This window comes from Puma concolor, chromosome C2 (genome assembly GCF_028749965.1).
Source record: "Puma concolor isolate L17-30 chromosome C2, mPumCon1.1.hap2, whole genome shotgun sequence".
Classification (NCBI taxonomy): Eukaryota; Metazoa; Chordata; class Mammalia; order Carnivora; family Felidae; genus Puma; species Puma concolor.
Window position 1 is genome coordinate 30046292 of NC_141675.1, and position 23123 is coordinate 30069414.

The 23123-nt window shown below is 40.2% G+C and overlaps 1 protein-coding gene across 2 annotated transcripts in view; it reads left to right on the forward strand.

Moving 5' to 3' along the window:
• Positions 1 to 3356: 3356 nt before the first annotated feature.
• Positions 3357 to 23123, forward strand: part of SRPRB (SRP receptor subunit beta) — a 29352-nt gene continuing 9585 nt past the window's right edge. Inside the window, exons 1-5 of one of the 2 annotated variants that reach the window (XM_086674322.1) lie at positions 3357 to 3570; positions 4314 to 4408; positions 5243 to 5320; positions 9023 to 9105; positions 21849 to 21985. In XM_086674322.1, the coding sequence (XP_086530448.1) occupies positions 3417 to 3570; positions 4314 to 4408; positions 5243 to 5320; positions 9023 to 9105; positions 21849 to 21985 (547 nt within the window). In that variant the 5' untranslated portion in view covers positions 3357 to 3416. The remainder of the gene's footprint in view (positions 3571 to 4313; positions 4409 to 5242; positions 5321 to 9022; positions 9106 to 21848; positions 21986 to 23123) is intronic. The other variant, XM_025913383.2, reaches the window with a different exon arrangement.

The window sequence follows — 23123 nt, forward strand, 5'->3', positions numbered from 1 at the left end:
ATCTGTGGCTTTCTTCTTTGATCTTTCACTATTGCTTGAGTTTTTAATATGACAAACATGTCCTATTTTAATTCTTTTAGAAAAATCATCTAAGTGTTTTTCCCCCCCCAAAGAAACAAAGTTAAAGAGATAAGCCAGAATACGGGAATCATACGATTGATGTCCCTGAGTCTGAGATCATTTCCAGTGTGCTTTGGAGCTATTGGGAATAGAAGAACAGGGGGAAATGTGTCTGGAGAATGGGACATTTTAATTAATGGGAGAGAGGGAAAAATTGTCTATGTTGTTTCACTAGAACTCTCTTCATTTGCTATTTGAGTAAAGGAGCAAAACACGGTCAGCAAGCAGCAGTCAGTATCTGCCTGTCCTTCCTCTGGGTTCATCTCCACACACCTCCTGGAAGCATGTGTTGACAGAGATGTGAGAGGACAGGAAACAGCAGATTACCTCCTGCTCTCATTCATGAGAATGGCATTTCTTCTGCCTTTAACCAGGAAACATACTGGAAAAAAAGTCTGTGTCTTGTTAAACCATTCTTTCATCATTCCCAAATTTTACCACCAAGCACTTTTTCATTCACATAGCTCTGGCCAAAAATTCTTATACAGTTAGGACAGTTATGGTGAGTGTTCTCCTGTTCGGCCCTTCCCCCTTCCCTGCATTTTTAGCTCCTAACAGAGGAATCAATGGTTATTATAAAGGATGTGTGCGTGTGCGTGCGTGTGCATGTGGGCACGCACTGGGTAGTGGATACAGAGCAGGGACCAGAACCATAAGAAAGAAAGAAAAAAGAGAATGTGGTAAAATTACTGCCAGTTCTGATAGTTTTAATTGATAGTTCTAATTTAAAATAAAGTGGTTGGTTTACTTTCTTTAGCCTCACATCCTAAACATCCTTTCGTAATCTGGAGTGACTATTGCCTACATTTATCAACGGAATGCCTGGAAAATGAATTGTACTATGTTAGAGCATATAGTTAAGCATAAAGGAGCCCAACTGCCTGGGCTTAATAGATAAGTTACTTAACCCCTGCCTCAGTTTGCCTCTGTAAAATTGGAATAATGGATCACTGTGAGGATTAAACAAATTAATACATTAAAATTATTTCAAACAATGCCTGGTACTAGCAAGCACTCATTAATGTTGACAATTGTCTTCATTAACCACCCTTTTCTCCATCTACCACAGTCTTGCTTCCATACCATGACCCTACCCCCTGACTTACCCCACTGTTTCCTCTGAGCTCACTTTTCATTCAAGCCCTCATCACAGGAGCCCCTCTGTTACAAGACATGCTGCTGACCACTTCCAGGATATGTTTTACTCCTTTGTCACTGACTCTTCCTTATTAGGCTTCTCTGCAAGTTCCTTTCTCCTCACTTTCCATTCTCTCCATGATTTTAATGACCACTTGTTTATGTTTGACACTAAGATGACAATATAGCACCTATTGCTGAAAATGTACATTTGTTTACTGGATCACCAGCTTAACATAAGATTTTAGAATTCTCAGATGTCACAGACTATGAGTCTGGACTTCTGTCTTGTCCAGCAAGAGAGTAAATGCAGAATTGAATATGAGAGAGACTAATGTCTGAGAGGAGACAAGAGGCCTTAATAGGGGTTTCATCTCCGTATTTATTGAGCACTCAAGATCTTAGACACGTGGTGAACGTGAAGAAAACAAGATCTTAGACATGTGGTGAACGTGAAAAAAACAAGATCCTATACACGTGGTGAATGTGAAGAAAACGATCAGATAGTAATCATTAACTTGTTTGTGTAAGAAGCAAAGGGTCCGGGGGCGGGGGCAAGTGGAGTCTGTGATGAAGATACATTGGCTCCAGATGGAAAGTAATTTCCTGCAGGTGATATAACAAATTGCTCATGATCCCATTACAGTATCTGGCTACCTAACTTCAGGCACTTTTGCCTTGTGGCGGGGGTTTTCCGCCCTAAGCTTTTTTCTAACCCATTTATGTAAGTAGAACCTATTTCTCCACGCTCAGAGGCATCCGAAACTCAATATATAGAAAACAGAGGCAATTTTCATTCTGGTTATGCCCTCAGTCCCGAAGCCCCTCTCTAATTCACTTTATGCACTCTGATCTTTCCAGTACCCCGCACCAACTGCTTCAGATGCAGTCCTGATAACTCTCCCTCTTGACTCATCATATCCAATGAATCACCACATTCTATATTTTCCTTCTACACATCTTTCAAATCTGTGGCTTCCTTCCCACATCTACCTCTGTTCTGGTTCAGACCCTGTGCATCTTTTGCCAAAACACTGAACAGCTCCCAGTTGGTCTCCCTGCCTCAGTCTCTCCTCTCTGAAATCACAGTTGTCCACTTATCTGCCATTCATCTATGTTACCCCCAAATGACATTTCTCATTGCATTCTGGATAAAGTCCAGGCTCCTCAGCATAACACATTATCCCTTCAGGTCATTCCTGCCAACCTTTCCCGCTTCACCTCCTGCCACTTCTGCAGAAATGATACCAGCTTAATGACAGAATGCAAAGTGGCAGCCCCTAAGCTGACCACTTCTGGCCCCATAGGTGTTTTATTTAGGCGACAAGTGTTTTGTTTTGTTTTGTTTTGTTTTTAATGTTTTTCATGACTTGCTGAAATTTGAAAAATGGAGCATTTCCCTTTCTGGCTTTTCTGGAAAAACTGGAAGAATGGGCCACTTTGGTCCCACGTATCTGCCTGGCAAAGTAGTGGCTGCCCGCTCTGGACAGGAATGGCAGCTGCAGTTTTCAACAGCTCCACCCCACGCTCTGATTGTCCTAGTTGCTTCTCTCCGTGTAGAAATCTCAGTCACAGCCCTAGATTTACAGTATAGGTGCATTGAATTGCTCGTTTTCTTCTACACAAAGCTTTCTCCTTTTACACCTGCGGAAGCTAACTCCTCCCTCATGCTCAGTTCCAGTCACGTTGCTCCAGGAGCTTTTCTCTGAACCTAAGGTGGACTAAGCGTCCCTTTCTGTATTTCCATGTCGCACCGTACATCCTCTGTCAAATCCCATGCCATATTATAGTCAGTTGAAATGTTTGTGTAATGCTTGAGTTCCTCACAAGACTCACCTCACAAAGCGAGTGACTGGAAATCCTCAGTGCAGATTTCTTAAGCTATTCATTTTATTCATCCATCATTCCGTCAACAACTATGAAAAGGGTGGCGACATTTGACTCCTATCTTAAAAGATAAAAGTATCACTCGTGAAATACCGCTGGCTCGATGTAGTGTTCATGAGAACTGCAACTCCCATCAGGACCTTCGCGATCCCGGTCCCGAAAGGAGGAAATACAACTTAGGAACTACCACTCCCGTGATGCTCCGCTCCGGCCGCCTGCGCAGAGCCCAGGGCCACGTTGCTTTCGCGGCGCTGGAGACACGCATCTCAGCCATGGCTTCCGCGGAGTCGCGGCGGATGGGGAATGGCGGCAGTGTCGGGGGCGCCTTCCAACCGTACTTAGACTCCTTGCGGCAGGAGCTACAGCAGAGGGACCCGACGCTGCTGTCAATCGTGGTGGCGCTTCTCGCAGTGCTGCTGACGCTGGGTAAAGAGGTGGCCGGTGGTTTTGGCGGGTTCACGGCGGGCGGGGTCCCGGCTTGGACTCGGCTTGTGCAGATCGCCGACGCCGGGAGGCGAAGGCGTTTGAGGGGCATCTGTAGAGGAGGACTAACTTCTTACACCAACCTGCCCTGTTACCTGAAGCAGCGGGAGTAGTGCTGCGTTAAAGAGGATCTCCCGCGACCCTTGGACGTCTTGGTCCTTGGGTGCACGGGTTACTCTTTCTTCATCGGCCCCTGTTATGCCTGAGCGCGTGATCCTTACCCCCACCCCCTCTTCCTTTTTTTGCTCTTATTACCAAGACTCTCGGGCTCTTTATTCCAAGTTTGTGTCCTGGGAACTGAGAATATATGGTAAGACAAGATTGCACTTGAGGAGTCCACAGTCGGGATGGGGGTGTAGACACAGGAAGGTTGGCAGTTGATAGTGGCTGGCACTCGGTGGAGTCCCTGGACGGTGTTAAATAGGTTACACGTTAGAAGCCTGGGGGCACAACATCCCACTTTTATGGGAATCCAAGAACCGAGAAGTCTATTTACACAACTCGGGCCTTCCCACTGTTAACAACAACAAAAACGATTGTAGTGGTAGTAAAAATACAATAAAAACTGAGATCCAGCTGAATGAGGTGTTCTGTGGTAGACTTCTGTTAACTTCCCTACCCCAACCGTACAGGCGTACTAGTGATACTACAAGGCATAACTTTGGTTGTTTTTCTCTGTTCCACAGTGTTCTGGAAGTTCATCCGCAGCAGAAGGAGCAGTCAAAGAGCTGTTCTTCTTGTTGGCCTGTGTGACTCTGGGAAAACATTGCTCTTTGTCAGAGTAAATGCTTTGATTTACCTCTCTCCTAAACTTGATAGAAAATTTTAGGCCATCCTAATATTCTTGTGAAAGGAAAGGAGGCTGATGCTGATAACTGGGGAGTTAATTCTTGACTCACTTGAAAAGACTTGAAAAACTTGCTAGGACTCTTGAAAAACTCATAAACTGAATTTTTTTTCACCATTTCTGGTTTCTTGCACTTGCCAGATACTGACGTTTAGTCCTTATCCCATTTAAGGGTTTTATGTAACCCTTCTCTTGTGGCCAAGGATGCCAGAAAAGGTGGAAAGATTAAAGACAGTGATGTCTGTAGGGTGTATAATTTGTTGTGTAACAAACTTTTCTGAGAACTTGTCAAGGAAGGTTTTTAAAAGATTGATTCTTTGACATATTGGACTACTTAGCCATCTTTTCACGAATATTTAATCTTTTTAGTATTTTAAACCATTTTTTGTTACAGAGCATAGCAGAGGTTTTCTTCTTATTCTTCCTTTTGAGAGGATAAATTATTTCCTTTCTACTACAGAAATACAATTTGCAGTCATTTGTGATGATTAAAAATATTTATGGAATGTTGGTAAATTTGGCCACTAACCATTTGAAACTAGTTTCCCCCCTCCCCCCCATCCTTTCATTGTGGAGAGGGGAATAAAGATGTAATTAATTAGATTTTTCTATAAGGAAAAAACAATATAGTCCTTTTCAGTTGTTGCAAGCCATACTCATTTATTTGACCTGACCCATTAGAGAGTTAGAACAAAATTATTTTCTTTATATTTGCTATTTATATACTTACTCTGATCTCCCTCATATTGTTGTTTGGTTTTTTAACAGTTGTTAACTGGCCTTTATAGAGACACTCAGACATCGATCACTGACAGCTCTGCTCTGTACAGAGTCAACAATACCAGGGTAAGGGTTTCCTAGAATGTTGGAAGTCTGACAATTTTACTTTACTTTGGTCTGTCAGGAAAGGACATTTGTAGGATGAATTAGTCTGAGGGTGTAGGTACCATTCATATCTTATTTTTATAGATAAGTAGAGTCCATGTAACACATTCTGCTCTCTGTCATCCAAGCAGCAGATTTAATCATACCATCCCCTGCTTTGTACCTCATGCACACTGATGTTACATCACATTTTACTAGTTTTTGTTTCTTGTCTTTCCAACTTTACCATGAGTTCTTAAGGGTGAGCATTAAGCCTTTTCATTTATATTTTGAATAGGTAATATATGTAATGGGACCAAATTTCAAAAGGTTAAAAAGAATATTCGGTTTGGGACACCTGGGTGGCCCATTCGGTTGAGCGTCTGGCGTCAGCTCAGGTCATAGTCTCGCAGTTCCTGAGTTCAAGCCCTGCATTAATCTCTCTGCTGTCAGCATGGAGCCCACTTTGGGTCTTCTGTCTCCCTCTCTCTCTGCCCCTCCCCCACATGTTCTCTTGCTCTCCTTCTTTCTGTCTCTTTCTCTCTCTCTCTCTCAAATAAACAAAAAAAAGAATATTAGATGAAAAGTAATTTTGCCTTTCCCATCCCTACTAGGTCTTCTCTTTAGAGGTAATAACTTAACCATTTTTCTGTGTACCCTTCAGATGGTCTATGTATATGCAGATATATCTGTGTACCCTTTAATTTTCTCTTAAAGATTTTATTTCTAAGCAGCCTTTTTTTTTTTTCCATTTATTTATTTTTGAAAGAGAGAGAAACAGAGTGCGAGCAGGAGAGGGGCAGAGAGAGAGGGTGACACAGACTCCAAAGCAGGCTCCAGGCTCTTAGGTGTCAGCACACAGCCTGATGCAGGGCTCGAACCCGCAAACCATGAGATCATGACCTAAGCTGAAGGCGGGCTCTTGACCGACTCAGAGACTCAGGTGCCCCTTTAAGCAATCTTTGTATCCAACCTGGGACTCGAACTCAGTGCCATGATCAAGAGTTACACGCTCCATCAACTGAGCCAGCCAGGCACCTCAATTTTTTTTTCTTTTTTTTCTAACTATTTATTATTTTTGAGAGAGAGAGAGAGAGAGAGAGAGAGAGAGTGTGTGTGTGTGTGTGTGAGAGCGAGGGAAGGGTACAGGGAGAGAGACAGAGGATCTGAAGCAGGCTCTGTGCTGACAGCAGAGAGACTGATGCAGGGCTCAAACTCACAAACTATGAGATGATGACCTGAGCCAAAGTCGGATGCTTAACTGACTGAGCCACCTGGTGCCCCTTTTTTTCTTTTTAATAGTCTGTTCTGCCCACTGTTTTTTGTTTTGTTTTGTTTGTTTTTGTTTTTTTTTTTAAACAATATGATGTGGTTGGGTTGTTTTGTTTTTCTCCCTCATTTGTACACATAGTCTGCCTGGTTGATTTGTGAGTATTTGGCTGTACCATTCAATTAAGTTCTAATTTAGTAAGAGCTCTATTAATGAACAGTTTGTTATAATCTTTATTTTACAATATTGCAATGGCTACCTTAGTATATATGAGTATATTTCAAAAATACCAGTAAGGAATCATGAGAAGGACTTTTTGTGTATCTGTGTAGCCCCAGAATGTGGAAAGTGACTGCCAAGTCGATTGTAATGCATAGGTATTTGGTGAGTGGAGGAAAGGCTAGGTGGCTGGTTGGAGGGGTAGATGTATAGATCGATGAATTAAAGTGGTTATCTTAGAGACCTTTTCTGCTTTTTTGGTGCCTCCAGAATTAAACATTGTAAACAAAGATAAAGAAACATTCTTTTAAATGTCTTACAGATATTTTTTGCATTTTTCAATAACAGCACTCTTTCTAGCCCAGTCATTTTTAAACTCCCAAGATTTTAGGTTTTGAAAGTTTAGGTTTGGGAGATCTTTAATTCTTGGGGCACTTGGGCCAGATTTTTTAAGTGGGATATCCCAGGGTATACTTTAAACCTGTGCTTTTCCAATAGAATAGCCATTGGCCATGTGTGACTATTGAGCACCTCAAATGTGACTAGTCCAAATTGAGGGCTGTTGTAAGTGTAAAGTATACACCAGATCTTGAACTTGGCATGAGAAAAAAAAAAGTAAAATGGCAACAATTTCTTGAGTTTTTTACTTGTTAAAAAGATATTTTAGATATATTGGGTTAAAATATTTATTAAATTAAATTTACTATATCTTTTTTTTTACTTTTTTAATATAGCTTTTGGAAAACTTAACATTACATATGAGGCCTGCATATTTTTATTGCATATTTTATTGCATATTTCTACATTGAAAATGTAGAACATTCCTGCCTTCTTTTTCAATCCTTCTCTCCACATCCCCCCCCTCCCACCCCAGTATGTTTTAGATCTAGTCCGTCTCTCAGTGTATCATTAATATTCTTTCTGAATTGCTTATAGTGGTGTAGTGCTGATTATGAAATGTGGTAGTGGGTCCCAACCTGAGGTCCCTAGACTCTTAACAGAATTTTTTTTTTTTTTTAAGCTAGCACACATATTTTTACCCATAAAAGACTACACAAAGTGACAGGTCATAATCCAGCTGTAATCATGTCAGATCTGTGCATGATACTGACTCCCTCCTGCTGAACAGTGGTTAAGGCTGGCTGTGGATAAGGTAGAACATCGGTGAAAGGTTCCATGGGCCTGATAAGTGTATCAGGATTATACCAGAGAGTCTATGAGCAAGGCCACATCCATATTGAACCTGAGCTCAAGAATGAAGACCTGGAATGAATAGCCCTTAAGTGGGTGCTTAATGAGTCGACTCAGGAGGGACACAACCCCCCCCCCCCCCCGTTTCCGTGATTGACACAAAATATTGACATTTGGAACAAATAAATGGTGTGTCTTGTCAACAAATATTTAAAAATTAAATTATAGTGGGAATGTAAAGGAATGTTTTGTTGTTACGAAGATTGGGGATCCCTGTAATGGTAACATGCTGTGGTAAAGTGTAGGTCTCCTATTACTTTATTTACTTTGTTAGAATTTACTACTCTTTTCACATGTTTTTGTTTTTATTCATACTGGTATATTTCTCCAGCCTCAGATGGACCACACTTCCATGACTCCCTCACAGGGTCAGGTTTCTTAGGTACCCTTGGAGCATTTATCAAAGTTGTAATTTTACATTTATATATAATTTTGCATTGTGTTGATCTTTCTTTTTTTTTGAGCTTATTTATTTTGAGAGCGCATGCGCACGAGAGTGCCTGAGCACTTGAGTGGGGGAGGGGCAGGGAGAGAGAGAATCTCAAGCAGGCTCCAAGCTGTTAGCACAGAGCCCATCGTGGGGCTCAGTCTCCCAAACCAAGAGATCATGACCTCAGCTGAAATTAAGAGTCAGACCCTTAACAGACTGATCCACCCAGGCACCCCGTGTTGATCTTTTATTATATATTATATTATAAACCCTGTTGGAACAGGGATCATGTCTGTTTTTGCTCCCTGTTAAATCCCTGGAGCCTCTACTAATGATTTATAAACAGAAGATGCTTTGTGAACTTTTGTTTGATTCATTAATTATGGTGAACCTTTTTTTGTTCATTAATGAATTGGACACTGTTCTGGTACTTGAAATCTGATATGAAAAGTTTATGTTATGAATGTGAATCAGGACCACAATATTCATTTAATGTTATTGCTGTCATCCTTAGGGTGCTAGCCTGACCTTGATTGATCTCCCTGGCCATGAGAGCTTGAGACTTCAATTCTTAGAGCGTTTTAAGGCTTCAGCCAGGTAAGTAGGATTTAGAGTGAACTTGCCTGAATCTGTATATCAAGGTCACCCATATTTGCTCTGGTGGTATTCAGGAGGCAGCCTGGTGCCCTGCCAAGGAAAGCATAGACCCTGGGGTCAACCATTTCTGGTTTGCAAGCCCACCTTTACTAGTTTTTATGAGGATTGTATGAGATAATGTTTGAAAGTGTTTCTCAAGAGTGTTCAGAAAGTGTTAACACTTACCATGTTAATAAAATTTTCATTTCCTTTGAGGACAAATTGTAATTACATGTAGAGCTATTAAAATCTGAAAAAGGAATTTTAAAGCTAGGTGAAATCCTAGAAGTTATTTAAATCCAACATTATATATTTCTGTTCTTAAATTACCCAAATTTAATGTCTCAAAAGTACAGAACAATATTTTCTTATTTCTTTTAGTATTGTCCTAGTGTTACTCTTATTTCCCGAAATTCTTGTGCTGTAGTTGAAGATGCTTTATTCTTGTTTTGTCTCTCACACTGGTGAAAACTTACGAGGGAAATATACCACATTTCATTGATTTTTTTTTTTTAATACCACATTTCATTGATTTTAAGACATTTTATTATCTATGAAATTAAAATGAATGCTTTTTATGGTTGTGTCATAGTTTAATTGGCAGTATTTTTCTCTTTCTTAGTTGTACCTGAAATAAGAATGTGTCTTTTAATTGAGGAATCTTAGGTTTGATGGAATGTGGTAGTTATTTCTTTCATTATTTATGAAGATGTCTTGACTTTTATTTTGTTTCTTCTTTGCCCACAAGATGGTGATGATGAGCAGTCTATCATGGATGAGACTGTTGTGTGAATTTTTTAAAAATAAACTTTTTTAGAGCAGTTTTTGGTTCAGAGCAAAATTGAGCAACAGATGTAGAGATTTCCCGTATTACATCCCCCTGCCCCTGAGCCAGCATATGCACAGCCTTCCCTGTTATAAGCACCCTCCACCAGAATGTTCATTTGTTACAATTGATGAAGCTACACTGACACATCGTAATCATTCTGAGTCTGTGTGGTTTTTTTTTAATGTTTATTTTTGTGAGAGACAGGGAGAGAGTGAGTGAGTGAACGAGCGAGCGAAAGAGGGGCAGGGAGAGAAGGAGACACAGAATCTGAAGCAGGCTCCAGGCTCTGAGCTGTCAGCACAGAGCCTGATTCTGGACTCGAACCTACGGACTGTGAGATCATGACCTGAGCTAAAGTCAGACATTTAACCGACTGAGCCACCCAGGTGCCCCGAGTCTGTGTTTTGCATTAGGATGCACTCTTGGTGTACATTCTACAGATTTGAACAAATGTGTAATGACGTGTATTCACCATTGACAGTATCATACAGAGTATTTTCACCATCCTAAAAATCCTCCGTGTTATGCTAATTCATCCCTCTCTGTCCACTAATCCCTGAAAACTACTCATCTTTTTTATAGTTCCCATAGCTTTGCCTTTTCTAGAGTGTCATATAATTGGAATCATACAGTATGTAGACTTTCAGGGTGGCTTCTTTTACTTACTAATATATATTCACGTTGCTTCCATATTTTTTCATTGTGTGATAGTTCATTTCTTATTAATGCTGAATAGTATGTCATTGTCTGGATGTAAACAGTTTATTTATCCTTTCACCTGCCTAACGACTTCTTGGTTGGTATAAAAATCGCGTGTAGGTTTTTGTGTGGACATTAGTTTTTGGGTGAATATCAAGGAGTGCAATTGAAGAATTATATGGTAAGAGTATGTTTAGCTTTGCGAGAAATTGCCAAACTGTCTTCCAAAGTGGCTGCACCATTTTGCATTCTCACCAGCGATAAACGAGAGTTCCTGTTGCTCTTCATCCTGACCAGCCTTTAGTGTTGTCAGTGTTATAGATTTTAGCTGTTCTAATACATAGGTAGTAATACCTAACTGCTTTAAGTTGCATTTCCATGAAGACGTTGATATGATGTGGAACATCTTTTCATGTACTTATTTGCTCTCTATAAATCTTGTTTGGGGAGGTGTCTATAAAAGTTCCTTGACCTATTTTTAAATGGAGTTATATGAGTTTTTTATATATTTTGGATAACAGTCCTTTATCAGATCTATCTTTTGCAAATACTTCCTACCAGTCTGTGGCTCATTCTTCTGATGCTGACGTTTGTAGAGCAGAAATTTGTATCTTTCAATAAAAGATCAGTTTATTGATCTTTTTTCATGGATTGTGCCTTTAGGGTCGTATCTAGAAAATCATTGCGAGACCCAAGATATCTTGATTTTCTCCCGTGTTCTCTCTGAGGAGTTTTGTGCTTTTGTGGTTTACACTTAGGTATGTGATCCATTTTGAGCTAATTTTTCTGAAAAGTATACAGCCTATATTTATTCATTGTATGTATTCATATTTTTGCATGTGGGTGTTTAGCTGTTCCAGCATCATTTGTTGAAAAGATTATCTTTGTTTTGTTGTACAGATCTTACTTTGACTTATAATAGGATTATATTCTGATAAACCCATAGTAAATTGAAAATGCATCTAATACACCTACCGAATGTCATAGCTTAGCCTAGCCTGCCTTAAATGTGTTCAGAAAACCTAGATTAGCCTACAGTTCATCAAAATCATCTAACACAAAGTCTATAATAAAAGTGTTGAAAATCTTAATGTAACTTGTTGAAATCTGTAGTAAAAGTGAAAAACAGATTGGTTCTGTGTATTGATTATTTACCTTTGCAGTCGAGTGCCTGACTGGGAGCTGTGGCTCGTTGCTGCTGCCCGGTATCACAAGAGATTGTTCTGCATATTGCCAGCCCAGGAAAAGATTAAAATTCAAAATTTGGAGTCTGGTTTTTACTGAATGCGTATTGTTTTCACACCTTTGTAAAGTAAAAAAAAATGTTGTAAGTTGAACCATTGTAAGTCAGGGACCATCTGTATTGCCCTTGACTATATTAATGGACTTCGTTCTTTTGATCTCTGTTTTCATCAGGACCTGCTGTCTTGGTTAACTAAAGCTTTGTAGTAAGTTGGGCAGAGTCAGTCCTCCAGCTTTGTTCTTCATTATTATGTTCGCTATTCTGGGTCTTCTGCCTCTCCATATAAACTGTAGAATGTGTCAGTATCCATGGAATAAGTTGCTGAGGTTTTGATTGGATTTAATTGTATCTATAGATTGAGTTGGGAAGAAGACACATTTTGAAACTGTTTAGTCTTCATATCCATGATTGTGGAATGTCTCTGTTTATCTAGTTACACTTTGATTCTGTTGATCAGTTTTGTAGTTTTCCTGATACAGATCTTGACATACTTTATTAGACTTATACCAAAGGTTCATTTGCGGGGGGGGGGGGGGGGTGGCGGATGATAATGGTATTGTGTTTTTAATATTTTGTTGTTATGATTGTTGTTTTTTTTTTTTTTTTTACTGCTTTAGGATATGAAAGCCTCTCTCTAGAAAGGATTCATATTTCCTCCTGTTGGGAGCCCTAGGGGTTCATGGAGTCTGGCCCATTTTTTTTTTTTTTTTTTTCTCTCAATTAGCCTCTTTATTTTAAAGAAAGGCGGGGGGGGGGGGGGCATTTCTGCCTCCATTGTATGGTTCTTGCCCCATTTGTTTCTTGACATTTTGCTTCTCATATACTGTTACTCATATGAAAGAAGCTAATATTTGATAAGTATTAACTTTCTAGAAGATAATTTTTTATAGTTATTTTTAAATTTATATCCACATTAGTTAGTATATAGGGCAACAATGATTTCAGGAGTAGCTTCCTTAATGCCCCTTACCCATTTAGCCCATCCCCTTTCCACAACCCCTCCAGCAACCCTCTGTTTGTTCTCTATATTTAAGAGTCTCTTGGGGCGCCTGGGTGGCGCAGTCGGTTAAGCGTCCGACTTCAGCCAGGTCACGATCTCGCGGTCCGTGAGTTCGAGCCCCGCGTCAGGCTCTGGGCTGATGGCTCAGAGCCTGGAGCCTGTTTCCAATTCTGTGTCTCCCTCTCTCTCTGCCCCTCCCCTGTTCATGCTCTGTCTCTCTCTATCCCAAAAATGAATAAACGTGAAAAAAAAAATTTAAAAGAAAAAAAAAAGAGTCTCTTATGTTTTGTCCCTCTCCCTGTTTTTATGTTATTTGTGCTTCCCTTCCCTTACATTCATCTGTTTTGTATCTTAAATTCCTCATGAGTGAAGTCATATATTTGTCTTTCTCTGACTAATTTCACTTAGCATAATACTCTCTAGTTCCAACCACTTTGTTGCAAGTGGCAAGATTTCATTCTTTTTGATTGCTGAGTAATATTCCATCCTATATATATATATATACCGCATCTTCTTTATCCATTCCTCAATGGACATTTGGGCTTTTTCCATACTTTGGCTATTGTTGATATTGCTGCTGTAAACATTGGGGTACATGTGCCCCTTCGAAACAGCACACCTGTATCCTTTGGATAAATACCTAGTAGTGCAGTTGCTGGGTCGTAGAGTAGTTCTATTTTTAATTTTTTAAGGAACCTCCATACTGTTTTCCAGAGTGGCTGCACCAGTTTGCATTCCCACCAGCAGTGCAAAAGAGATCCTCTTTCTCCACATTCTTGCCAACATCTGTCATTGCCTGGGTTGTTAATGTTAGCCATTCTGACAGGTGTGAGGTGGTATCTCACTGTGGTTTGGATTTGTATTTCCCTAATGATGAGTGATGTTGAGCCTTTTTTCATGTGTCAGTTGGCCATCTGGATATCTTCTTTGGAGAAGTGTCTATTCATGTCTTCTGCCCATTTCTTCACCGGATTATTTGTTTTTTTAGGTGTTGAGTTTGATAAGTTCTTCGTAGATTTTGGATACTAACCCTTTATCTGATACATTGTTTGCAAATATCTTCTCCCATTCTGTCGGTTGCCTTTTAGTTTTGCTGATTGTTTCCTTCGCTGTGCAGAAGTTTTTTATTTTGATGAGGTCCCAATAGTTCATTTTTGCTTTTGATTCCCTAGCCTCTGGGAGGTGTTGAGTAGGAAGGTGCTGTGGCTGAGGTCAGAGAGGTTTTTGCCTGCTTTCTCCTCTAGGATTTTGATGGCTTCCTATCTTACGTTTAGGTCTTTCATCCATTTTGAGTTTATTTTTGTGTCTGGTGTAAGAAAGTGGTCCAGGGGCGCCTGGGTGGCGCAGTCGGTTAAGCGTCCGACTTCAGCCAGGTCACGATCTCGCGGTCCGTGAGTTCGAGCCCCGCGTCAGGCTCTGGGCGGATGGCTCGGAGCCTGGAGCCTGTTTCCGATTCTGTGTCTCCCTCTCTCTCTGCCCCTCCCCCGTTCATGCTCTGTCTCTCTCTGTCCCAAAAATAAATAAACGTTGAAAAAAAAAAATTAAAAAAAAAAAAAAAAGAAAGAAAGTGGTCCAGGTTCATTTTTCTGCATGTCACTGTCCAGTTTTCCCAGCACCATTTGCTGAAGAGACTGTCTTTATTCCATTGGATATTCTTTCTTGCTTTGTCAAAGATGAGTTGGCCATACACTTGTGGGTCCATTTCTGGGTTGTCCTGTTCCGTTGATCTGAGTGTCTCTTATTGTGCCAGTAGTGTACTGTCTTGATGATTACAGCTTTGTAATACAGCTTGATGTCTGGGATTGTGATGCCTCCAGCTTCGGGTTTTGTTTTGTTTTGTTTTGTTTTTTGTTTTTATTTTAACATTTTTTTTTTTTTGAGACAGAGAGAGACAGAGCATGAGCAGGGGAGGGGCAGAGAGAGAGGGAGATACAGAATCTGAAACAGGCTCCAGGCTCTGAGCTGCCAGCACAGAGCCCGACGCGGGGCTCGAACTCACAAGCTGCGAGATCATGACCTGAGCTGTAGTCGGACGCTCAACTGACTGAGCCACCCAGGCGCCCTGAGCTTCGGTTTTCTTTTTCAAGATTGCTTTGGCTATTCAGGATCTTTTCTGGTTCTGTACAGATTTTAGGATTCTTTGTTGTGGCTCTGAAGAATGCTGGTGTTATTTTGATAGGGATTGCATTGAATTGCATTGTAGATTACTTTGGGTAGTGTTGACATTTTAACAATATTCTTCCTATCTGGGAGCATGGAATATTTTTCCTTTTTTGTGTGTGTCTTCAATTTCTTTCACAAGCCTTCTATAGTTTTCAGTGTATAGATTTTTCACCTCTTTGGTGAAATTTATCCTGAGGTATTTTATGGTTTTTGGTGCATTTGTAAATGGGATCGATTCCTTGATTTCTCTTTCTGTTGTTTCATTATTGGTGTATAGGAATGCAACCAATTTCTCTGCATTGATTTTATATCCTGCGACTTTGCTCAATTCATGGGTCAGTTCTAGCAGTTTTTTGGTGGAATCTCTTTGGGTTTTCCACAAGAATATCATGTCATCTGCGAAGAGTGAAAGTTTAACCTCCTCCTGACCAATTTGGATGCCTTTTATTTCTTTGTGTTGTCTGATTGCTGAGGCTAAGACTTCCAATATTGTGTTGAATAACAGTGGCGAGAATGGACATCCCTGTTATGTTCCTGACCTTGGGAAAGCTCTGAGTTTTTCCCCCCGTTGAGGATGATATTAGTGTTGGGTTGTTCAATATGGCTTTTATGATCTTGAGTTATGATCCTTCTATCCCTACTTTCTTGAGGGTTTTTATCAAGAAAGGATGCTGTATTCTGTCAAATGCTTTCTCTATCTATTGAGAGGATCATATGCTTCTCATTTCTTTTATTGATGTGATGTATCACATTGATTGTTTTGCAGATATTGAACCAGCCCTGATGCCCAGGTGTAAATTCCACTTGGGGTCGTGGTGAATAATTCTTTTCATGTATTATTGGATCCAGTTCGCTAGTATCTTGTGGAGGATTTTTGCATCCATGTTCATTAGGGAAATTGGTCTGTAGCTCTCCTTTTTAGTGGGGTCTTTGGTTTTGGAATCAAAGTAATGCTGGCTTCATAGAGTTTGGAAGTTTTCTTTCCATTTCTATTTTTTGGAACAGCTTCAAGAGAATAGGTGTTAACTCTTCTTTAAATGTTTGGTAGAGGGGTGCCTGGGTGGCTCAGTTGGTTGAGCAACCAACTGTGGCTCAGGTCATGATCTCACAGTTTGTGAGTTCGAGCCCCGCATCGGGCTCTGTGCTAACAGCTCAGAGCCTGCTTCTGATTCTGTGTCTCCTCTCTCTCTCTGCCCCTTCCCCACTCATGCTCTGTCTCTCTCTGTCTCAGAAATAAATAAACATTAAAAAAAAAAAAATGTTTGGTAGAATTCCTCTGGAAAGCCATCTGGCCCTGGACTCTTGTTTTTTGGGGGATTTTTTATTACTAATTCTATTTCTTTACTGGTTATGGGTCTGTTTAAATTTTCTATTTCTGACTGTTTCAGTTTTGGTAGTTTATATATTTCTAGGGATTTGTCCATTTCTTCCAGATTGCCCATTTAATTGGTGTATAATTGCTTGTAATATTCTCTTACTGTTTGTATTTCTGCTGTGTTGGTTGTGATCTCTCCTCTTTCACTCTTGCTTTTATTTATTTGGGTCCTTTCCTTTTTCTTTTTGATAAAACTGGCTAGGGTTTATCAATATTGTTAATTCTTTCAAAGAACCAGCTTCTGGTTTCCTTGATCTGTTTTTTTTTTTTTTTTTTTTGGTTTCCATGGCATTGATTTCTGCTCTAATCTTTATTATTTCCTGTCATCTGTTGGTTTTGGGTTTTATTTGCTGTGCTTTTTCCAGCTCTTCAAGGTGTAAGGTTAGGTTGTGAATCTGAGACCTTTCTTCCTTCTTTAGGAAGGCCTGGATTGCTATATACTCCCCTCTTATGACTGCCTTTGCTGCATCCCAGAGGTTTTGGGCTGTGGTGTTATCATTTTCATTGGCTTCCATGTACTTTTTAATTTCCTCTTTAACTTCTTGGTTAGCCCATTCATTCTTTAGTAAGATAGTCTTTAGTCTCCAAGTTTTGTTATCTTTCCACATTTTTTCTTGTGGTTGATTTTGAGTTTCACAGCGTTGTGGTCTGAAATAAGCATAGTATGATCTCAGTCTTTTTGTACTTGTTGAGGGCTGATTTGTGACCCCGTATGTGATCTATTCTGGAGAATGTTCCATGTGCATTGGAGAAGAATGTGTATTCCGCTGCTTTAGGATGAAATGTTCTGAATATATCTGTTAAGTCCATCTGGTCCAATGTGTCATTCAAAGCCATTGTTTCCTTGTTGATTTTCTGTTTAGTTGATCTGACCATTGTTGTAAATGGGGTGTTGAAGTCCCCTACTATTATGGTATTATTATCAATGAGTTTCTTTATGTTTGTGATTAGTTGATTTATATATTTAGGTGTTTCATGTTTGGAACATAAACGTTTACAATTGTTACATCTTCATGGTGAATAGACCCCTTAATTATGATATAAAGACCTTCTTCATCTCTTGTTACAGTCTTTATTTTAAAGTCTAGATTGTCAGGGGCGCCTGGGTGGTGCAGTCGGTTAAGCGTCCGACTTCAGCCAGGTCACGATCTCGCGGTCCGTGAGTTCGAGCCCCGCGTCGGGCTCTGGGCTGATGGCTCAGAGCCTGGAGCCTGTTTCCGATTCTGTGTCTCCCTCTCTCTCTGCCCCTCCCCCGTTCATGCTCTGTCTCTCTCTGTCCCAAAAATAAATAAACGTTGAAAAAAAAATTTAAAAAATAAAGTCTAGATTGTTCGATGTAAGTATTGCTAGTCCAGCTTTCTTTTGGCGACCATTAGCATGATAGATGGTTCTTCATCCCCTTACTTTCAGTCTGAAGGTGTCTTTAGGTCTAAAGTGGGTCTCTTATAAACAGTATATAGATGGATCTCGTTTTCTTATCTACTCTGTCTTTTGATTGGAGCATTTAGACAATTGACATTTAGAGGGAGTACTGAAAGGTACGAATTTATTGCCATTATGTTGCCTGTAGAGTTGGAGTTTCTGGTGTGTTTTCTGGCCCTTTCTAGTCTTTGTTGCTTTGGGTCTATTTTTTTTTCCTCTTTTCTCCCTTCAGAAAGTCCCCCTTAAAATTTCTTGCAGGGCTGGTTTAGTGCTCATGAACTCCTTTCTTTAATTTTTGTTTGGGAAACTTTTTATCTCTCCTTCTATTTTGAATGACAGCTTTGCTGGATAAAGAATTCTTGCCTGCCTATTTTTCCAGTTCAGTACATTGAATATATCCTACCACTCCTTGTAGTCTGCCAAGTTTCTGTGGATAGGTCTGCTGCAAATCTGATCTGTCTTCCCTTGTAGGTTAAGGACTTTTTTTCCCTTGCTGCTTTCATGATTCTCTCCTTGCCTGAGTATTTTGTGAATTTGACTATGATATGCCTTGTTGATGGTCTGTTTTTGTTGAATCTAATGGGAGTCCTCTGTGCTTCCTGGATTTTGATGTCTGTGTCTTACCCCAGGTTAGGAAAGTTTTCTACTATGATTTGCTCACATAACCCTTCTACCCCTTTTTCTCTCACTTCATCTTCTGGGACTCATATGATTCTGATGTTGTTCCTTTTAAATGAGTCACTGATTTCTGTAATTCTTCAATCATGCTCTTTTGACTTAGTCTCCCTCTTTTTTTCTGCTTCACTGTTCTCCATAGGTTTGTCCTCTGTGTCGTTGATTCACTGCTCTGGTTCATCCATCCTTGCCACCATGGCAACCATTCGAGATTGCAGCTCAGTTATAGCATTTTTTATTTCATCCTGACTGGTTTTGCTTCTTTTATCTCCACAGAAAGGGATTCTAACCTATTTTCGACCCCAACCAGTATTCTTATGATCATGATTCTGCATTCTGGTTCAGACATTTTGCTTGTATCTGTGTTGATTAAGTCCCTGGCTGTCATTTCTTACTGTTCTTTCTTTTGGGGTGAATTCCTTCGTTTTGTCATTTTGAAGGAAGAAAAGGAATTAATAAAAATTAAAAACAACACAAAAATATCAAAGGATACTAGATGCTATATCTGTTTTGGTCTGGTTGTTGAAAGGAGCTTGGTATATTAGAGAAAAAAGACAGATTAAAAAGAAAACATTTGAAAAAATGAACACAATAAAATAGAATACCATAAAATGATGGAAGGAAAATAGAATTTTAAAAATTTACCAAAAAGTCAAAACTATAGTAAACAAAAGAAAAAATCTTGTCAATAAAAACATAAAATAAAAATAAATATTTTCTTTCTGTATTTAAGAATAAGAAAACAAAAAAAGAAAAAAAATTGAATAGATGGATCAGTGAAGAAAATACAATTGAAATTACATTGGTTTCCCCTAGAAGTCAAACTAGGAAGCACTTTATAGTCTGTAAACTAAGCATGCAGAGACTTGTGGTGGTCCTCCTGAGGGCAGTTGGCCCAGTTGGATGGGGCCTAGTGTAACAACTCCATTCTCCACTAGGTGGTGCTGCTTAGCTTACTGGGGTAGATTGTTGTGGCGCATGTAGGCATGTATGTGCATGCGTGGGAGGAGTGAAAATGGCATCATCCAGCTACTCAGTCTGTAGTATCAGAACTCTGTTCTCTCCCCGACCATCAGTTAAGCCTCCCTCCTTTGTCTCTGGCTCCTGTGCACTTCCCGTGTTTACACTGTCCGTGACCAAACTGTCAGGCTTCTAGGCGGCACCTTCCTCCTGAGCTTTATGTAAGGTGGGCTGTGTTTCCCAATCCCTCACTTTTGAGGGACTGCAGCTTTGACCCATTCTGTCTGGGGAGGGTCTCATTGAGCAATGGCCGGGTGCCTGCCCACCCCCAGGAACTTTCGGGAGACCGTGCTGCTGCCGGATGCCCAGAGACTATGGCTGGGTGCCATCCCGCCCCAGAAGAAGTTCGTGTGATCATCTAGCAGCAGAGTTTCAGGGATTATGGTAAATCACAACACACATTTGGCACCAGATTTTCCCCTTTATGCCCTTGTCCCAACACCAATGAATGTGGTTATTCTCTGGGGTCTGCTGGGACCTTTGCCTGTGGGGAGGCCGCACAGCCTCTACCAAATGTCCTCCCAGGAGGGGAACTGCCTCTCCACATGTGGCCCGAGGATCCCTTGGACCTCACTCTCTGCTCCTGGGGATTCACTCTTCCCACCCGAGCAATGCCAGGTATTGAGCTGCGGAGTTTCAGACTCTGTGCTCCCCCTGTCTTAATGGAATTTAACCCCCCTCTTTTCTCCTTTCTCCCTTCTTTGTTCAGTCCCTCGCAGACTCTTCCTTTTCTCCCCAACTGCTTTTGTTGGGGGGGGGGGTGCTTTCCCATAGTCTCCCCCTGTCCCTGTCCTCTCTCCACAAGCAAAAACAGCTCCCTCTCTCCTCCAGTTCACCTCTCTGTGCCATGTACCTGCTGAGTTCTGTGGTTCAGGTTGTGCAGATTGTTGTGTTAATCCTCAAATCAGTTTTCTAGGTGTGCAAGATGGTTTAGTGTTGATCTGGCTACATTTCAGGGACAAGACACACACAAAAAACTTTCATGTTGTTCTGCCATCTTGGCCCCACCTTTTGGGGGCCTCCCTCTTTCTGCTTGAGAATCTTACACCATGACAGAATGTAAATTCATACCCCTGCTGTGTGAGGCTCAAGATACCTGATACTTCTATTCCTCCTGGATTATTTTCCCACATCAGACTCCACTAGACTGCTTTTAAGTTCTAGGCTTTGTGCTAGGTGTTCACTTCCAGCTCCCCAACTGCATTCTGGCCATTGCTCTTTTCCAGCTACACCTGAGTATTCAAACCCTGGTCCCTACAGTCTATTATCTGTTATTTTTCCTGAACTGCTTTGCTTAAGCTTTGATACCTCTTTATTTCTAGCACATGAGAATTCTCACTGTTGCTGCCTTAGGTTGGGCCCTACTTGGTCACTTTGCTTCTAGTTTGATTACCCTCTTACATGTATCTGTCTTCCATTAAGCACCAATATTCTTTGTAATGGAAGAGCATAAATTTTGTAGCTCAGTGTGTCTTTCCCCTTTGCTACCTGGTTTCCTCCCTCCCCTTTCCTACCTTCAGTTCTCTAGGCCATGCTGTTCCACTCCTTTGTGCTCTGCACGCACTATTTTGCAGACTGTCTGTGTCCCAGTTTTGTGTCTGGCTAAAATTCAGCTCTGCTATTAATGTCTTCATATATATATGTATATATATGTATAGGTGTATATGTATGTATATATATATATGCACATACGTGTGTATACGTAAGTGTGTATATGTGTATATATGTACGTATACACATGTATTATATTAACGTATGTATATTAGAGCACGTGCACGCACAGGGGAGATCGGTGTGGGGGGGTAGGAATCCTAAGCAGGCTCCACACTGTCAGTGTGTTAACCAACATTGGGCTCATCTCACAAATTGTGAGATAATGACCTGAGCCAAGACTGAGTCTGATGCTTAACTGACTGGGCCACCCAGGCACTGATCTTTTTAGATCAGTCATTGATACATAGTAACACTTGGTAGTCCTTTGTTTTGTTTTTGGGTGGTTTTTTTGCATTTTTATACAACTCGATAAAAAATAGTATTTCAAGCTGTACAGTCACCAGAAGTACACAGTTATCAAAAAAGCACACACTTCACTTGGCGTCTCCTCAGCAGTCCTTTGTTAAGTATTTGTGTGGTGTGATTACATGTGTGCATATCTGCATGTGAGTCTGTTGTGTGTTATTCATTAGCATTGAACTGGCTGAGGTTAAGGATATGATTTTTCAACACACTGCTGCACTGTTGCATGCTCACATGCTGCTTTTTCTTTCTCCCCCTCCAGGGCTGTTGTGTTTGTTGTGGATAGTGCAGCCTTCCAACGAGAGGTGAAAGATGTGGCAGAGTTTCTCTATCAAGTTCTCATTGACAGTATGAGTTTGAAGAACACACCGTCATTCTTAATCGCCTGCAATAAGCAAGGTACCATCATGTTTTCCAGCAATCATAATTGAGATTTTTGTGGGATTGCTACTAAGAGTTAACACATTTATCTGTGAATATAAAGTTATTATTGAGAAAGAGAGCTAATTGTTAACGGACTACGAAGAATTTTAAATCTTAAAATTGTTTATACATCTGCATTTTCATTAGTTTTACCATACAAAGGAGTGACTATGATCAGTTTTTCTTTGATACAGTGTTTTGCATTTTTTTAAAATTATAAATCATTTTACTTTATTTACCAAGCTGTTTTGTCAGATTGACAATATGTCATCTCACACACAGTTGTGGAGGGCCAGAGGGGGAGTCTCTCCTTTCAAACAAGTTTACCTTCCAGCACATTTCATCAAGGGGAGTTTGCAGAAGTTGTTTTTCTTTAACCTCATAGCCATTAAAAACTTTTCATCATACCAAGTAAAACTAGGCTTCAGTTTCATTACCTCTAAAATAAGATAAACTAGTTGATTTTATGTCCTCTTTCAAATTAAAATTCTGATTCTATGAAGAGCCCATTGCATTTCTCAGAAGTGATCAGGTAGTAATAACCTTAATGATGTCTAATCAGGAATCGGTCTTAGAATCATTACCTGACCTCTCTGTTTTTTCTCTTCAGTATAAAGAGAGAAAGTAATATTTATTTGGGTTCTGCTATGTGCCAAACCAGTGTTTATCTCTTACCAAGGTGCACTTGAGTAACATACCATCTTAGTATCAGCTGGAATTATGCTTAGTTTACTTTTATATGACAGGGTTTTTCTGTTAGAGTGAAGGCTCTTGGTACAATAAAAAAACTGGTAGGTGTTCTTTCTGTTACACTGGCTGGACTTCTGTACATATTAATTTAAAAGGTCTGTAAGATGTAGAAAACTTTCAGGAAAGAACTAGTCAATTTTAGGGTCACAAGCTTAATACATTTGTAAGCATTTTTGTAGGAAAACCCATGCATGCAAATATAAAGCTTATTACTTTGATAGTGGAGCTACTAATGGTAAAAAGCTCTTTTAAAAAACTAAAGGGAAAAGAAACTTACTGGTTTAAATAGGAATTTTCCATATGTGCAATAAGTTTTGGGAAGAGACCCTTTCTGGTTTAAACTATAACAGTGTCTTTATTTCCG